At 43.2% G+C, this 18,041-nt stretch overlaps 1 protein-coding gene across 1 annotated transcript in view; it reads right to left on the reverse strand.

The window, feature by feature from the left end:
- Nucleotides 1-18,041, reverse strand: part of OCA2 (OCA2 melanosomal transmembrane protein) — a 178,216-nt gene that overhangs the window by 29,220 nt on the left and 130,955 nt on the right. The window contains exon 22 of the mRNA XM_045560414.1: nt 14,606-14,699. Coding sequence (XP_045416370.1) covers nt 14,606-14,699 — 94 coding nt within the window. The remainder of the gene's footprint in view (nt 1-14,605; nt 14,700-18,041) is intronic.

Consider the following 18,041-nt stretch of genomic DNA (forward strand, 5'->3'; position numbering starts at 1 on the left):
ACACGCAGAAGGAGAGCAAGAGAGCAGTGCAGGCTCCCAGGGTCAGAGAGGGGTGACGCGGAGAGGAGGACACTGTGCTTCTCTGGAGGGAGGAACAAAGAGGAAGAGGCTGGTACTGCAGGTCTTTGGGGCTAGCACCACCGCAGGAGTGTGGGAGAAGAGGGCAGAGTCCTGGCAGCTCCATGGCTGCCACCCCCACATCAGGATGAGAAATGGGACAGCGTCTCTCAGGGCCCACCCAGAGGGACCATCTCCCCCACTCGACCCTCCTGAGCTCAGCAGGAGGGGCTGACCCCTCCCATCCTCTTGTCCACTTGAATGGCCCCCACTCCACACACACACACACACACAAAACCCCACCCTAAGAAGAAAGAGTGGCCTTAGTCAGCTCAAGTGACACAGAAACTGGAGAAAGTGTTCTTCATCTTTCAGGTCCCAACAAACCTTTATTTTAAGAAAGGGAGGAGAGAATAAAAACCATGAGATATGAAAGGTCATTAAAGCTCATTAAAGGGAACTATTTCATCTTCATTCAAGGCTTTTCAGCTAGGAGGAAATATCTATCAGATCACTATGTCTGTAATTACAGCAGTGCCTTGAGGGACACTGAAATTCATGATGTAGAAGAAAGAGACATCACACACATAATTCACACTCAAAAGGCTGGAAATCACAAATCCAGTATATCTTTAGAAAGCACTGATCAAAGATAATAAAGATACCTCTTAAGGGCCGGTTTGATGGCTCATACCTATAATCCTAGCACTCTGGGAGGCCGAGGCAGGAGGATTGCTTGAGGTCAGGAGTTCGAGACCAGCCTGAGCAAGAGTGAGACCCCCAACTCTAATAAAAATAGAAAAATTAGCCAGGCATGGTTGTGGGCACCTGTAGTCCCAGCTACTCAGGAGGCTGAGGCAGGAGGATTGCTTGAGCCAGGAGTTTGAGGTTGCAGTGAGCTATAATGATGCCGCTGCACTCTAGCCAGGGTGACAGAGCGAGACTGTCTCAAAAAAAAAAAAAAAAAGATAGAAACCTCTTAAAACTAGAATCAAGAGGAAACAACATGTTGCATCTTTAAAAATCTATAGAGAAAAGATGAAGGTAGGAAAAAGTGGGTTTATTTTTTAAAATAAAAATAAAAAAGCAAGAAAACATAAGATTTTATAAGGAGAAAGAGAAGAATGTGTTAGTAAATGAGCATGAAAAATACTGAGTAAGACTGTAGGTTATAAATACATAAAATGTATAGCAGTAAATAAAAGATAAGATGTATTTAAGACATATAATGATGCCTATTGACAAAAGATAGATGAAGCTGATGTGGAACACTTGACATATTTAGAATAGTAAAAATTTACTGAAAGCCTTCTGTCAACTGAAGAATGACAAGGTTCATAAATTTGGAGAGGAAAGCTTTACTTCTCATAAAAGGCTGTAGCCTTCAGGGTGGCCATTCTGACAGGCTGGGAAGCAGAGTCTCCAGCCAGAAGCCAGAAGCAAGGACTTCCAGGGAAAGGAGTTTATGCTGACAGGGTGGCCAGATATACATATGCCATGAACTACAGGAGGAGCCAGGAATATTTATGACAGGGGAAACGTGCGCATGTGCAATTGAGCTTCACGGGATCCAGGTTCAGAAAATGGCAGGGTTATCCTGATCTGAGGGTGAGTTTTTGGCCCTCTGCTGTCAAACGGGGAAGCAGAGGACACGAAAATCCTCACTGCCCACTCTGTAGACTGGTCAGAGCCACTCCATGGTGGCCTCTTATCAGGAAAGAATGCTGGTCAGTTGTGCACAGACTGCAAAAAGGGAGAAGCAGCATTAGGTGGTGGATTGAAATCAGGGATGGGGCAACTCTTCCTCAAAGGGCTGGTTCTGTTTAACCCTTGGGGAAGAAAGCCTGATGGGGTTAACGAGAGAGGGGTGTGGTGAGGCGTCTGACCTCCCATCCCTTCATGGCTGGGAATTCAGTTTTAAGGTTTCTCTGGAGTCCTCTTGGCCAAGAGGAGGTCGGGCAAATCCCAATTAAATGCCACCCTACAAAATGCCTGACCGATGGACCTCAAAACTGTCAAGGTCATCTTTCCTCCATGAGGAAAGATGGAGAAGCTGTCACAGCCAAGAAGAAATTTGGGAGACATGATGACTAAATGTAAAGTGGTGTCCTGGATGGGTTCCTAGAACAAAAAAGGGCATCAGAGAAAAACTAAGGAAATCTAAAGTATGGACCTTAGTTAATTTAAAAAATTCAACACTTAATTCAAAAATGGCCTCACGTTAGGCCTATGAATTGAAAAAATAAATGGCTTAGATGTGTGAACAACAAACAGAAGAATAATTTCTCAGTGTTCTGATTATTCTTCCCAGTTACAGACATTAAGCAGCAACATCCCTTGGGATTAACTATCTACTGAAACATTTCAAGATGCTATAACATAAATAATCAAGATGGTATGTGAATATTTTGTCCTGGGGTTGCTAGATCAGGCAGCTCAAGAGAGAAACACACACTATTCTCTTTGGAGGGAGATGCAGGCTCTCTCCCTGCACAAGAAAGAAAATAATATTTTGAAACAGTGTCTCAAACGATTTATCTTTGCTATTCTGTAAAGTGCTATTTTTAAAATGCAAAATTCCTTTCAAAGGTCACAATTTCCAAACCCCATAACAATTTAGGAGAAGCAGCAGTTTTCATTTGTCTGTTTTGTGTTAGAGAGTTTATGCCCATTCTTAAGATGGTTATTTATTTTACCCAAAGTGAGCAAGAATAGTTTGTTTTCTGCTATTGTTCTTGCTGTCCGTGACATGCTAATTCAGACAAGTACTTGTACATATTAACAGAGAAATTTAACTGACAATCTTCGGTTGGAACAACACACACATACAACATACATACACAGTGTCACATGTATACCCACATAGATACACACATGAGCATGCATGCACATACACATACATGAGCACATTCACATGAAAACATGGATGCATGCAAGCAGGCACAACTATGCATATGAATGCACACTCACACAGGTGTACATGTGTGCACACAAAGCATAACTCACACATGTACACACACACACACATGCAGACATGTGGGCCACACATGTACATCCACAACCACATACATGCATATGTGCATACCTGCACACCAATGTGCACCCAGACACAGGTTCATGTACATAATACACATGCACACATGTATGCACAATACACATGCAAGCACACTCACACATGCATACATATATGCTTATGTGTGCATGCACATTTGTCTCTGTGCACTCACACAGAACACACATAAACATTCATATGCACATGCATCTATGTGCACATATGCACACCCAACACACCCACACACATGTTCACACACACACACTTATATATGCAGTACAATATCTCCTTGTCTGTGTCTCAACAAAACCTGTTTGCACATTTCGAAGTACTGTGGATCTAGCAACTTAACTTTCTATTACAGCATGAAAGTAACCATAGATGATGCATCACTGAGTAATCACAGCTGTGTCCCAAAAAAACTTTAGTTACAAAAACAGGGCCCAGCCCATGGACAGTCAATCCCTAGATAGAGTATGAATGCAAAAAAAGAAAAAGTGCACATATCATACATTCACATGAATGGATTACCAGAAAATGAGTAAGCTATAAAATATAACATTACCAGCACTCAGAGGCCCCTTGTGATTCTGCTAATCCTCGCGTTCCCCAAGAGGAATCCCTATCCTATCTCCTAACAGTACAAATTAGTTTTCCTATATTTGTACTGTATGTAACTGAAATCATATAATATATGCAATTTTGTATCTGACTTGTTTCACTCAACGTTACATTCTTTAGGATCTTCCCTACTGCTATATATTGTATATCTGAATTTTACTGCTGCTATGAACATTGTAGTACATTTTTACATGAAAATATAGTTGCATGTCTGTTAGGAATATACCTAAGAGTGAGACTGTGAGTCATAAGACATGCACATTTTCATAATTGACACTATTCAGCCATTTTCAAGTGATGGAGGCAATCTATTATACTTTTCCACTAGCAGTATACATGAGTTCCAGTTGTTTTATATCCTTACCAATATTTGCCACTTTTCGTCTTTTTCAATTTCATCATCCAGATGGGTGTGGTGTAACATGGCATTGTGGTTTTAATTTGAATTTTCTTGTGACTAAGGAAATTCAGCATCTTTTCATGTGATTACTATCTATTGGATATTCTCTTCTTCTGAAATGAGAGTCAACTATTTTGCTCATTTTTCTATTGGGTGGTTTGGGGTTTTTTTCAAATTGATTTGTAGGAGCTCTTTATCTCATCTTACTATAAAGCCTTTGTTGGATATATATACTATAAATATTTTCTCCCACTTTGTACTGCATCTTTTCATTCTCTTAATGATAACATTTGATGATCAAAAGGTTGTCAATATAGTCTTTTTTCTCTTTATGGTTAGTGCTTTATAAGTTCTGTTTATTAAATTTTGTCCCACTGCAAGTTTGCTAATGTCTTTTCTGTTTTCCTTTAAAAGATTTACATTTTACTTTTCACATTTAGATCTATAATTCATATAGAAATGATTTTTGTGTGTAAAAGAGGTAAGGACTAAGGTACATTTTCTTTCCATATAGATAGCCAATTCACATGGTACTATATAATAAAAATTATTCCTCTCATTACTGAATTGTAGTGTTACCTCTGTCATAAATCAGAGAGCCATACAGGTTTGAGTCTGTTTCTGGGCTCTCTATTCTTTTCCATTGGTAAGTTTTTTTTATCTTTGCACTAATACCACAGTGTCCTAATTATTAGAGTTTTATAACAGTTCTTGACATCTGCTAGTATAAGTCCTCAAGCATTGTTTATTTATGTGCTAATATAAAGAAAATAGGAAGGAAGAAAAGAAGGGAGGGAGAAAGGGAGGATTGGAAGACAGGTCATAGACTTGTCTGAATAAGTCATATACTGATCATAGTGATTATTTTATTTGCTATTATAATGACAGTTATTTAATTTTTCCACAAATAATAAATCTGTCATAGATAAAAGTTAATTTAAGGCCATGTTTACCTAATACTAAAACAAACAATTGACAAAGGGAACACTCTAACCATATAGCAAAAGAAAAAAAAATTTAACATTTAAAAAGGTTTTTTACCTTTTTAATCAGTCATTTTACCATCTTCTAGATGACATCTAAATGACTAATAAATATTACCAAGAAACAACTTTATTCAATTAGCAAAATTAGCACTCTTTTTCTCCCCAGAAAAATTCTAAATTCTACATTAGTTTATAGTACTGCTAAATATCTTTGAAACTTTCAATGAATTAGTTCTCTATAGCTACAAAAATGAAAATAAAATGTACTGTTGACTTATTTTCTAATCAAAATGCTCATTTAAAAAGCACATTGAAGCAACAAAATGATTTACATTGCAATAACTAGGGAGCTCAAAGTGTATACAAAGGTGAATGAGATAAGAAAATGAATGTCATCAGGAACTTTAGACTATGAATAATAACGTATGCACACTCCTTAAACTCCACAAGCTCAAAGAATAACGTAGCTGTTCTAGTAACAAAATACATCATGAAAAATTCTAATATTTTTAAATTTTGATGTGCTATAAAGAGTGCAGCCTTTGATGTGATTTACAAAATAAGGGACCAGGATCAGGGCCTTGCGTCTAAGGCAGTAAATGAAGACCTGCTGATGTGAAGGGAGGAAATAATTTAAAAAGAGTGGTACAGACTTGTGCAAAGTTACATTGTCAAAACCCAGTTGCACTGGGGCTGATCACACAACTACCCTCTGCCCGGCAGGTACCAAGTTCCAGACCCCAGAGGAAGGCAGGTTTCAGCACAGACCACGCTGTTTGTACAGACAGATCAGGCACAGCAGGCCACACTTATCACCTGGGGAACAGGGGAGCCCTTCTGAAATTCAGGTTCCCAGAAGCCCGCCCAGGGCCGACCCTGCAGCTGGCCTGTCTGAGGACACGGCTCAGGCCGGCTGTTAGCTCTGTTCCACACACAGCTCACTGCCTAGAAGGAAGCACACTTTCTCCATAGCCTTCTCCACCTTAGCCAGGTGCCTGTGGGAGGGTGCTGCTCGCTGCCTCTCTGCTGAAGGCAGGACCTCAAGGGACTGTCAACTGCATATCTGGCTTGAGGCCATGTTGTGAGTTCACCCACACACCCTGTTAGTCACAGGTGGCATGGCACAAAAATCTCTATCTGCGAAGATAATGCTTTTTCTCTCTACTCATGAGTGGCCCCATTGGGAATCAATTAGGAATTTAGCAGTTTTAATCAAAGGCTGATCTGTGATTTGAATAATCAGCGATCGTTACATTATCATTACATGACAAAACCATTACATTAGACAAAATTAAAAACCAACTCTAGATGATTCTCCTAATTGAGAAGTGATTGCTTGGTGAGTCTGTTCTCTGAGGATGGCCGGCCTCCTCCTGCCGCGTGGCCGGCACCAAGGAGAGCAGCTCCAGCTGTGCTCTGTGCACATCTCTTCCTCTCCCGCCCGAGACCTACCTCAGCCCAGCAGATGCCAGTGTGTGCCCCAGCACAAGTGCCAGAGGCAAACGTGGATATGGTTTCCATCTTAAAGGGAGAGACAGCAGAAAGGCTGGCCCCTGGCAAAGCATGAGGAGCTGTCAGTACCCAGGGCTTGTTGCAGGGAAGAGCCCGCACTCTCTTCAAGGCTGAGTAGAGTGAGGGAGGCTGGGAAGGGTCCAAGGGCTGGGAGTGAATGGGCAGGGGCTTCCAGGCAGACAGCACAGCCGCCTGGGGCCCAAGCTACCCCACTCGGAGGGAAGGCGGAGAGACAGAGCAGGTGGCAGGCTGCTGTGGCTGCCTGCCACAAGCAGAGCTCAGAGAGCCTGAGGGAGCTCACATAGGACTGCAGCCAACTAGGCACAAGGGGGCCACAGCCCTGGCCTCCATGTGGGCCCCCTCCAGAGCCAGCGTTGGCTGCCTGTGGTGCTCCCAGCCCCACCTCTGATCTCAGCTCGCTCCTGCTTCCTCCTCAGGGGCACCTCACAGCCCCTTGGGGACATGCCCAGCTCCAGCAGCAATTGCTCCTGCTCCCACACTGGTGGCTGGCCACGTCTGGGCCAGTCCCCAAGGAAGGCAGTCCGCCAGGACCGGGGAGATGAGGAGGAGAGCCTCTTTCCACTTCAGCTTCACAACACACAATGAGAATTTGTGCCATAGAGTTACCTTTTAAATTTTTATATATCCAGTTGAGGAAACAAAATAATTTTCAGTTTCTCAATTCCAGACTACCGACTAGCTGTGAGAATTGAGAAGATCGTCGAGAAATCCAGCCTGAACTAAGCATGTAAATACACAGAATCCAAGAAAGCCATCACTGGGAGCTTTTTTATATAGAACTGTGAGAATTTGTGCTAAAGTCCACCAAAAATGGTAACAATTCCCTACCTTTTGTACAGCAGTTTTCTGGGAGACAGCAGAAACTGTCCCCTAAGGTGCATTGTTGTATCAGGCAGTTTTATGAGAGTGCTTTTACCTAAATTAAAGAGTTACTGCATTTCATACTTGCAACAGCATGATGAGACAGCAGTTGATTATAGCCTCACTTTATAAAGCACAGAGAAGTCAAAGAACCTCCCCACGCATGGTAGGACCAGAGTTCAAGCCCAAAGGCAGGGCCCTCAACCACTGCTCTCCACAGCTAATAGCACCAGGTCAGGGATGAAGCTGGTGCTTGATGCAGGCTGGAACCCAGGCCTGGACTCTGCTCCCCTCTCCCCTCAGCCCCGCTCTGCCCAGCTGTCTCTGTTCTCAGCACATGGGACTCGCACGTGTGGACTCCTGCGTTCAAGCCTCCTGTGGCTGGAGCCAGAGTCCTCAGGCCCAGCTTCACATTCCTGGTAAAGGAACTCAGACGGGCCCACTGGCCCACACCCGCCGTGGATATTACCTTGCAAATGGGGGCAGCAAGGCCAGCGGGCAGACAAGCCCATCAAGATGAACCACCAGCGGCCTGACAGCTGTGGAAGCTCCCCACAGCACAGTGTCTGCCTGAAGACTGAGAGGCATGTTAGCATGGGACACACTCTGAGGTGCTCTGCATTAAGAAAGGATTTAGCCCTGTTTAACTGGACATTTCTCAAACTTACTTGAACACAAAACACTCATTTTTGTGGTTCTTCCATTAACATCTTACAGGGAAATTCAGCACCACTTCCCACTGGGAAGCCCCGTCTGACACGATTCCTGCCCCCACCCCACCCCCACCGTGACCTCCCCAAAAGACTGAGTTTAAAATAGTAGAAGCAAATTCAGAATGACAGCATCTTCCACAGGATGCTACAGAGCTGGGAAATACAATTAACACACCAGCAAAATCCAACGTGCAAGTAATTCTACTATTGGGTATTTAATGTATTACTTGTAGTTCTCATGAGTCATTTAAGGGAGGGAAAAAAACCACATTCAGTTGAGCAAAATACAAAGGAAACCATTATGATGCTGTGAATTTGCTACAAAATGTCCAGCTTATTGGAAGATAGAAACAAAACCATTTAAATTCTAGAAAGAAAGGATATATTATTTTCAGCTTAGTGGAAAACCAATGCAATATTAAAAGACTGTAAGAGAGCTGAATACGGAGAGATTTAAAATAAGCATAATCATATCGTTTTAATCATTAGGAAATTAAATCATCCTTAAAAATATAATCATTAGAACAAAATCTAAACCTAATTACAAGAAAAATTTTAGAAAATAAAAGCAAAAAAAGATCTACAGTATAACATAAATAGAGCAACTAAAATATAATATACATAAAAATATAATGAAAATATATGGCAAAAGTATGTCATACCAATAAATGTGAAAGGGCTAAACTCATCTATTAAAAGAAAAGGGCCGGGCACAGTGGCTCATACCTGTAATCCTAGCACTCTGGGAGGCTGAGGCAGGAAGATTGCTTGAGCTCAGGAGTTTGAGATCTGCTTGCAAGAGCAAGACCCTGTCTCTACTAAAAACAGAAAAATTAGTTGGGCATCATGGTGTGCACCTGTAGTCCCAGGTACCTGAGACATTGAGACAAGAGGATTGCTTGAGCCCAGGAGTTTGAGGTTGCAGTGAGCTATGATGATGCTACTATAGTCTAACCCGGCAAGAGAGTGTGACTCTGTCTCCAAAAAAGAAAAAAGAGAAGGATATTTTTATTTTGGTTCACAAAGTAAGTCCCAAAAATATACTGTATATCTGAGACATACCTAAGACAAAGTGATTTAGAAGAATGAAAGCTAAGAAAAGGGTTTGTGGTCCCAATATCAGACAAAGTAGAATTCAAGCCAAAGAGCACCAAGCATGACAAAGTGGGATATTTATTAGTGCTAAAAGCTTCCAACTCATAGTGGAGATTGGACAGTAATAAATATGTAGCCACCAAATGACATTGTAACTACCTTTCAAAAACAAACAGTAAGAGATTCAAGGAGAAATAAGTAGAAAGACACTCATAATGGGACACGTTCCACAAGCCTAACAGATGAAGTGGACAAGAACTAAAATAAGGATATAAACAACCTAGTGTAACTACTGGGTAGATTTTATAAACGTACGAGTTTACACAGTGACAACAGAGAATGCACCCTTTTCAAGCACACGTAAAACATGATAAAATTTGGTCACACAGAAACCAGAAATAACTTTTATTAAACTAGAAATTTATAACAAAACAAATAAAAAGGTTCTTCTACCTAGAAATGGAAAAATCTTCTATTAAACATCTAACATAGATGAAAGGCGAGTCATATCAAAAATACAGAAATTCTAAAAATAATAATGGGAAGCACTATGTATCACATCCACAGGACACATTTAAAGCAGTGGTCAGAGGGAAAAGCCCAGCCTTAAACATTTATGGCAAATAAAATAAAAGACTAAAAATGACTGAAATAAATTTGCAATGCAAAAAAACTAGAGCAAGAACAGCAAAGTAAACCAGAAGAAAGCACAAGGAAGCCAATAATAAAGATAAAAGCAGAAATTAATGAGGCAGAAAATAGAAAACTATACCTAATAAATAAATCAGAATCTTATTTTTTGAAAAATAAAACAGAACTAGACAGATCATATCAAGAGTAAGTCCACAGGTAAGAAATGACATGAGGGAAACAACCACTGAAACAGACAAAATTTTAAAATAATTATAAGAAACTATTTGCAGACCTCAATATCAATAATTTTATTACGGTTGCTTTAAATTCTTTGTATATTCCAATATTTCTGATCCTGATAAAATTGTAACCCAGTATGTTGTTTCCATCTTGAAGCAGTTCTGTACGGCTACAATAACCAAGACACTGTGGTACTGGGGAGGGACGGCCACACAGATCAACAGACCAAAACAGAGAACCCAGTAAGAGCCACAAAGACACGCTCAACTGATTGTGGATGAAGTTGCAAAAGCAACTCAACGGAGGAAGCATGGCCTTTTCACCAAATGATGCCAGAGCCATGCAATATACATAGCGGACAGAAAAAAAAAGAACATTGATCTAAACCTCACACCTTAAACAAAAATTAGCTCAAAATGCAACATGAACTTAAATGTAAAATATAAAAATTTTAGGGAGAAAAAAAAAAACAGGAAAATATCTTTGGTGCCTAGGGCTAGGCAAAGAGTTCTCAGGTTGTCATGCTTTTGGCACCAAAAACATGATACATAAAAGGAAAATTTGACACATTGGACCTCGTTAAGATTTAAAACTTTTGCTTTGTAAAAGAACCTGTTAAGTGGATGAATAGATAATCTACAGATTGGGAGAAAGTGCCATAGCAGCTTTATTCATAAAAACCCCAGAATTGGAAACAACTAAGATGCTCTTCAGTGCATGAATTATTAAATGAACTATGGTACATACATACCACGGAATGCATAAAAGGAATAAAATATTAATATGTGAACTAACTTGGATGCATCCCTAGGCAATGATGCCAAGTGAAAAAAGCCAACCCGAAAGGTCACATATTGTATGATTCCATTTATAGAGCATTCTTGCAATGACAAAATTTTAGCGATAGAAAATAGATCAGTTGGGGGGGAAGGTGGGAGGGAAATAGATGCGGCTATAAAAAGACGACATGAGGGATCCTTGCAGTGATGAAATTCTTTTGTGCCTTGACTGTATTGATTTCAAGATCCTGGTTGTGATACTGTACTATGGTTTTTCAAGAGTTTACTGTTGGGAGTATCTGGGCAAAGAAAGCGTTCGTGGGATTTCTCTGTCTTATGTCTTGCACACAATTATCTTCAAAGAAACAGTTCAATTTAAAAAAATTTTAATAAAACCAGAAAGAGTCTAGATAAAAATAGAGGTAACATGTATCAGTTTTGACTAGAGAATATCTAACAGCCCCTCTGCAAAATTTAAAATATAAAAATAAGCTAAAAAATAGTCACAACATATATATCAGAACTGATTTCTGTAGAAGCAAAGAGAGCTTCCAAAAAATAGGAAGAATTCATATCTCTCACGAGAAAGAAATAGGCAAAGAATATGAATAGAAAGTTTAAAAAATAAGAAATGCAAATATGCAATACTTATATGGAAAGAGTTTAATCTCAGTAGAATTAATTAAAACAAAACAGGAATCTACTGTTAGCCAGCCAGGTGAACCCTGAGCGTTTAACCGGCAGTGATGAGTTTCAGCAGTGAGGTTCAATGGCACAAGTGGAGAGCAGCATTTCTGGGTACCAGCTCACCAGTATTTACCTGGGTTTGTAAAACATCATTCATTTAGCCAATGTTGTAAGTCAGGAACTTCATCTTCAATTATCGGAAAGGAAACAAATTTTACTTGTGAAGGTATTTATCACACCGACGATTATGACAACAAAGAACGGGAAGCAACCTCGACGCCACAGGGTAAGATAAACAGGGATATATCTGCGTGTTGTAGGCATAAATATTCCATTTTGGAAGAATAATTGATGGCCTGCTAAAATGCTCACAATATATTATGAAGAATAAAAGGTAGGATACAGTGTGATTAAAAAGCTTCGTTAAAAAGTAAATATGTATCATACAGTAGGCAGGGAAATGTAAGAAAACACACCAAATTATGATCAGTGGTTATTTCTGGGTAGCAAAATTATAGGTTATTTTTATATTTTATTCTTTTATATAATTTCCATTAAATAAGTGTCTACATAATCAGAAAAATGATTACTTTTTAAAATATGGCAGAAAGTTAACATTTTGTACTGTGTATCATAGGAAACCACCTTTAGGGAAAGAAATTTTTTAATGAGCTAGATAAAAGTCAGATTTGTGCATTTGCAATTGCAAATTAAGCACTTCATGCAAATAAGGGCCCTACAACAATTAGATGACCATACCCTGGGAAAACTGCTCTGATTTTCACACGGCAAGGACCTTGCAAGAAGGATGGTCAGAGCTGGAAGAAGAACTGGAACCATGCCAAAATAAGGCACAGCTTTTACCGCTGACCACAGAGACATTCTCTCTCCATCCAAGAAGATGGATGTGATCCATAAGGCCAGGGGCTAACAAGCTTTTGAGGAGACAACCAGCAGTCTTGCCCAAGGTTTCTGAGGCCACCAAGTTCCTGAACGCCTCCTAGCAGTTCACCACTGTAACTGCATGCACGCTCGCACAGTGTTATACACACTGCATACCAAATGCAAGGCCTACGTGAAAAGTGCAGGGCACACAGGCATCACCCACGGGAGCTGAACCACAGGTACTTCACGTGTCCCGGGTGGTGTGGACAACAACCCTTTCAGCTGGGCTGATTCCTTGGTCATTATTCCAAAGTGATACTGGGGGAAAGATCAGACTTGGGTGTATTGTTACCCTAAGTTTTTTCATAATATTAATATCAGGCCTCCCATGCCTACCTGTGAGAGCAACCAGTGCTGCAACATGGCCATGAGGTTTTTCTGCTCTCTGAAATCCAGCCTATGGGTCCCCAGAAAATACAGGGGCCAGTGTTTCACAGGCTTGACCAAACGAAGAGATCAAAGGCATGTGAATGACAGACAGCCTTCCAGCTCTGCAGAAATTAGGGGCCTGGCCCAAATGAGAGGGTGCTGGAATTGTGGGGCCCAAGACTGTGTCTCCTGCTGCCACTTGTCTCCGCCCCCTTCCTTCGCTGTGCCCTGGGACTAGACCCTCACTGACTGCGGGGCAGTGTGAGGTGGGCCACCCTGCAAGGCCACCGCTACATTTGCTATAATGGTTGCTGTTCTCAATAAGAGAATTCTTGTTTAGGTGATGAAATTATTCTTTTTATACGCAGCAGAAGCAGATGAGAGTCTAACAGAAAGAAGTTGGTTGAGCACCAGATTTTGAACCTTGTGCCTTAGCAGCAGGGGCAGCAAAGTGCCCCGGGTCCTGCTGGGAGATGCATATTTAGCATCCTTCGTGGTTCCCTCACCATCCAAGTGCCTTTTCCCACATTCAAGCTGCCCAGGAGTATCATTCGAATTAATGTCTCAGCAAAATTACCAAGTATTACTACTTTCTTATGAACTATGGAAACAGCCAATAGAATAAGTCTGACAAAAGTCAAAATTCTATTATACACAGAAACTGCTATTGGTCCTCCCCTGGGTATGACGGCCAGGGTTCTGTTCCCAAGCCCAGCCCCAGGCAATCGTGCCCGAGGCAGGGATCACTGCCTCCACAGGTTGCAGGTCCCTCTGCCACTCAGCCAGCACTGAAGTTACAAATCTTTACCCAAGAATGGTTCTGAGAACCATCGCTGTGCAGGCACCAAGCTGTGAGTTTACAAAGAATTTCCACAGAAATCTTGCTCAACACCAAATGAATGAAGTTCATTTTGTTAGCACCATTTTACAGGGGCCACCGACTTTCATTCTGCCCACTCACCGGCTTGCAACGTGCAGTTGTGCCATGTAAACAGGGGCACGCAGGCAATCAGGACCCCAGAGTGGACCCAGCCCCCCAGAGCAGGGTCTCCTTTGCAGGCACCAGAAGCAGATGAGAGTCGAAACAGGAAGAAGTTCCCTGAGCATGCTTCCCCACCCTGGGCCCGCCTCTCCTGAGAGGTGCCCACGCAGGGAAACCTGGAACACCCACTCCCATGCCGCCCTCAGCATGACCTTCCCAGCTCTAGTGTGCAGTGTCTCTGGGTCCTTGCTAGCAGGGACTTTTTTCTGCTGTGCAGTCCAGTAGGGGGATGGCAGCCTCTTGTTATGTACCATCTTCATGGACAGGCAAGGCATAAGCCCCCATTGCAATTTTCAAAAACATAGCAACATGAAATACCTGGCAAGCCCACAACCTTTTCCTGACCTCATGACTCAACCTAAACCATCAAGAATGTCTGAATCATCGTCAGTGTTACATCTAATCTCAGCAATACATTTTTAATGTGGTTTTTTTTTTCTGTGCTAACCTTACCTATACCAAAGTCTCTCTAATTGCTAAAACATGATTATGCTCATATTTTAACAGTTTGCGTTTGGCACTGGTGTTTTTTTTTAATTAAGTAAGCTTAGGAACTGAATAAACAGAAATTTTAAATGCATTTCAAAAGTACCTGAAAAATTCCATGAAAGAGAATCCATATCCATGCTGCTCTGCTATCCCTGCACAAACGACGTTTGCTGAGGCTCCAATCAGTGTCCCATTACCTAAAATCAAAATTCAAAAAATAAAATCCCAGTGTATCTTGGTGGTAACCTTCTGTTCTCTTTTGTTCCGTAATATGTGGGTCATCGCACAGGCTTTGATTTGAGGATTACTTTACAGGCACTATCAAAGTGACTGCTTTACAAATATCTGGAAATACACACACACACACACACACACACACACACACACGGATGCACATGCAAGTGCACACACGCACAAACACACACACAACCAGAAAATAAACTCACTGCCTGTAAATACCATGATTCAGTTATGGATAAGACTGCGCTGATCTGTGTGACAGAGAAGAGATGAAATGCTAAAGAAAGTGGGCAAGACGATGTGGGATCAGGTGGCATGTATTCATTAGAGGAAAACACAAGCAGGGCCAACAGCGAAGGTGAGAACATGTGTCCCTCAGAGCAGTGGAATCAACTCTCAGATGAGAAACACCATCCTCCAGACTCCAGGCCTAGACACCCATCAGGCAACCCTTCCAGTGGATGAAAGGATGGATAAAAACAACCAGGCAAAACCACTTGACATGGCATTTTTCACCAAAGGCACTCACTCCTTCCCATAAAACGCTCCCTGGGTAAGCCTCTTTTGACCGTGCACACACGTACATGTGTGGTCCTTGTGGCCTGGGTGAGGAATGGGCCAGAGTCGGCGAATCAGGTCCCTAGATCTACCCCCCACACACTCTCACACACACCCAGGGAAGGGTAAATTCATGTGGCCAAGCCAACAATCCTCCTCCATCCCTCTGTGCCATGGTTGTCAGCGTTTGGGGACCATCACATGACCCAGGCTTGGTATAGCTCAGTCCTGACATCTGCAGGCAAACTGTTAAGGAAGAGTGTCTCTCTCCCTCTCTCTCTCTCTCTCTCTCTCTCCCCCCCCCCTCCTCTCGGCTTGGTAAACTGTGAGACACCACTCTGGAGCTGCCCACAGAGTGTCAACACAGGAGAAGGACCTAAATAACAGAGCAGGAGGACAACCATGTCTCCATGAAGAAATGACAGCACAGAGAGGCTGAGTGGCACGCCCAGGTGTCAGTGCCGGGAAGCGGCAAGCTCTGAACTTGAACGAGGGCTTGTGTTCTGAGTCCAGAGGAAGATCAGTGAGGGACAGGACTCACACCCCCACAAGAGAAAACACATCTCAGTGCCCAGACAGCATCCGCCCTGTAACCCCAAACACTGCAAACTCCAGGACTTCACAAGAGGAGCTCAACACCTGATCCAAGTGCACTTGCAGCAACCTATGTGACTCTAAAAATAAAAGGCAGCACTATTAAGGATTAATGATTGAAAAAATACCCTTTCTCCAGTTAAAATAATGATGACTTTGCAGGTAGGCACTGCCCAGCAGTGGGTATGAATCCTGATTCACGATGGGCCACGTGCCAAAGAATAGAAGGACCTTTCCATTTCCTTCCCCATGTTTTCGAGGTGAACCGGCCCAACAGGCTGTTTTGTTTCTGAGCACTTCTGGATTCAGGGAAGGGAATGGGGAGATGTTCTAGGAACTGAGGGCAGGGGTGGCAGCTTAGTCTCCTGGCCGCAGACCGACTCGGGCCTGCATGAGGAAGGCTGGCTGAGAACGGGGGCAGAATGAGGCCCCGCTCTTTCCTTGGAGAGGGAGATGGGACTGAGAAACTGGTGAGGACAGGGCTAGCTGTGCCACATGGGCAACTGCCCAGTCTCTATGCACTGCACTTCTACACACCTTTTCAGGACTGTAGCGGGGATGACATCGCAGGGGTTGCTCTCCTCCAGAAGTCCTCCTGCACCAGGACCTGTCCTTGTAGCCTGACCTCCCTCGTGCAGCCCCACCTCCTCAGCCATCCCCCTTGCCGGAGTCCTTCGGCCTCCTCACCGCCTCATAGTCTGGGAGGTAGGACATTAACGTGGTAGCCTCACTGAGCTCTGTCTCTTTTAAGAATGCTTTCTGTAGTGGGCAGCAGAAACTGGACTTCCAGCAGCTTAAACACACAGGGAGATAATCTCTCCCAGAGTGCCGGCGAGCCTCAGTCCTGTGTCTCCTAGTGCCAGGCAGGCCTCTCCCTCCTGTCACGGGATGGTTTCATGGCCACATCGAAGGCAGGAAGGTACAGAGGAGAATGGCACCAATGCGTTTTTATCATGAAGGCAAAAGCTACATCTAAAGGCTCCCAAATGGACGTTCTTGTGTCTTACTGATCAGCAAAGCGAGACACACAGAGCCGTGCACTACCAAAGCAGGCACAGGAGACAGAAGCAACTGAGAGTGGGAGGGGCTGGGCCAGCCCCTGCAGATCCTGCACAAACTTACTGGAAATAGAATTCACCCATCAGTGTGATGGAAAGAATGCTAGATTCGGATTCACAAAACCTCGGTTGAAGTTTCAAATCTTCTAAGCTTTGTAACGTGAGCAAATCTCTGATCATTTCTGTGATACTAAGATGTTTTTCCTTATAAGGAAAGGAAGATGTACAACAAGATGATGTCAGCAACAGGGACAGCTTATCTCCTGGGTGACAGGCAGTCAGTGGTGGAGCAAGTCCAGAGGCATCTGCCACAGGGCTCAGTGGTGCCATCAGGGCCAGTCACCTCCCACTTTGTGCTCCGCCACTGTCAATGGCAGGCAGAGCTGGCCCCACATGCAGGCATCACATCACCTCTCATCTGGACACAACAGTGTCATGTCCAAGGAAGGAGCAGTACCACCATCTCTCTCCTGAGGTTTGTTCTCAGGACCAGGAAAAATAACCACCAGAAGCCCCTCCCACCCCACAGATGCCCCTCCCAAAGTCTCCTTGACTCCACATGGCTCTGGCCTGCCTGCCCCCAGGCAAGCCCCTGGCACGGGCAGGGCTGCACCCGGCTGTCGTCAGCGGCAGGGAAGAGATGCGAGGGCAGCTCCTCTATGTTAAGTGAGGACCGTTGCCACCTTCCCTGGGCATCTCAGGGGTAGCTGTGGGGTTCACACAACATTAAGAGCGTGAGCCTACTGTGCAGATGTCAATGGTTGTTGCAGTAGTAAGATGCTAGCAGGGTTTGATGGAGCCCCATAGGGCATGGGGCTCCACATGGTAGGGAGAAAGCCAGGTATCACTACCCCAGCCCAAGCCTCCTTTCTGGGCTCCATTTACCGAGAAGCCCGTGGGGTTGGGTGTGCGTACGAACAGCTCTGCCTGTCTTGGCACGCCCATGTTATCCTGCCCAGAAAGATGACCGAGAGGCAGAACGAGAACAGTATATAAAACTATTCCTGTCTCTGTTTTTGGTGAGCACCATCCACAGAGAATCTCTTCTGTCTTCCTGCATCAGCCAGTGCAAGTTGGATTAACCAGGTC

The sequence above is a fragment of the Lemur catta genome, chromosome 9, assembly GCF_020740605.2.
Source record: "Lemur catta isolate mLemCat1 chromosome 9, mLemCat1.pri, whole genome shotgun sequence".
NCBI classification, from domain to species: Eukaryota; Metazoa; Chordata; class Mammalia; order Primates; family Lemuridae; genus Lemur; species Lemur catta.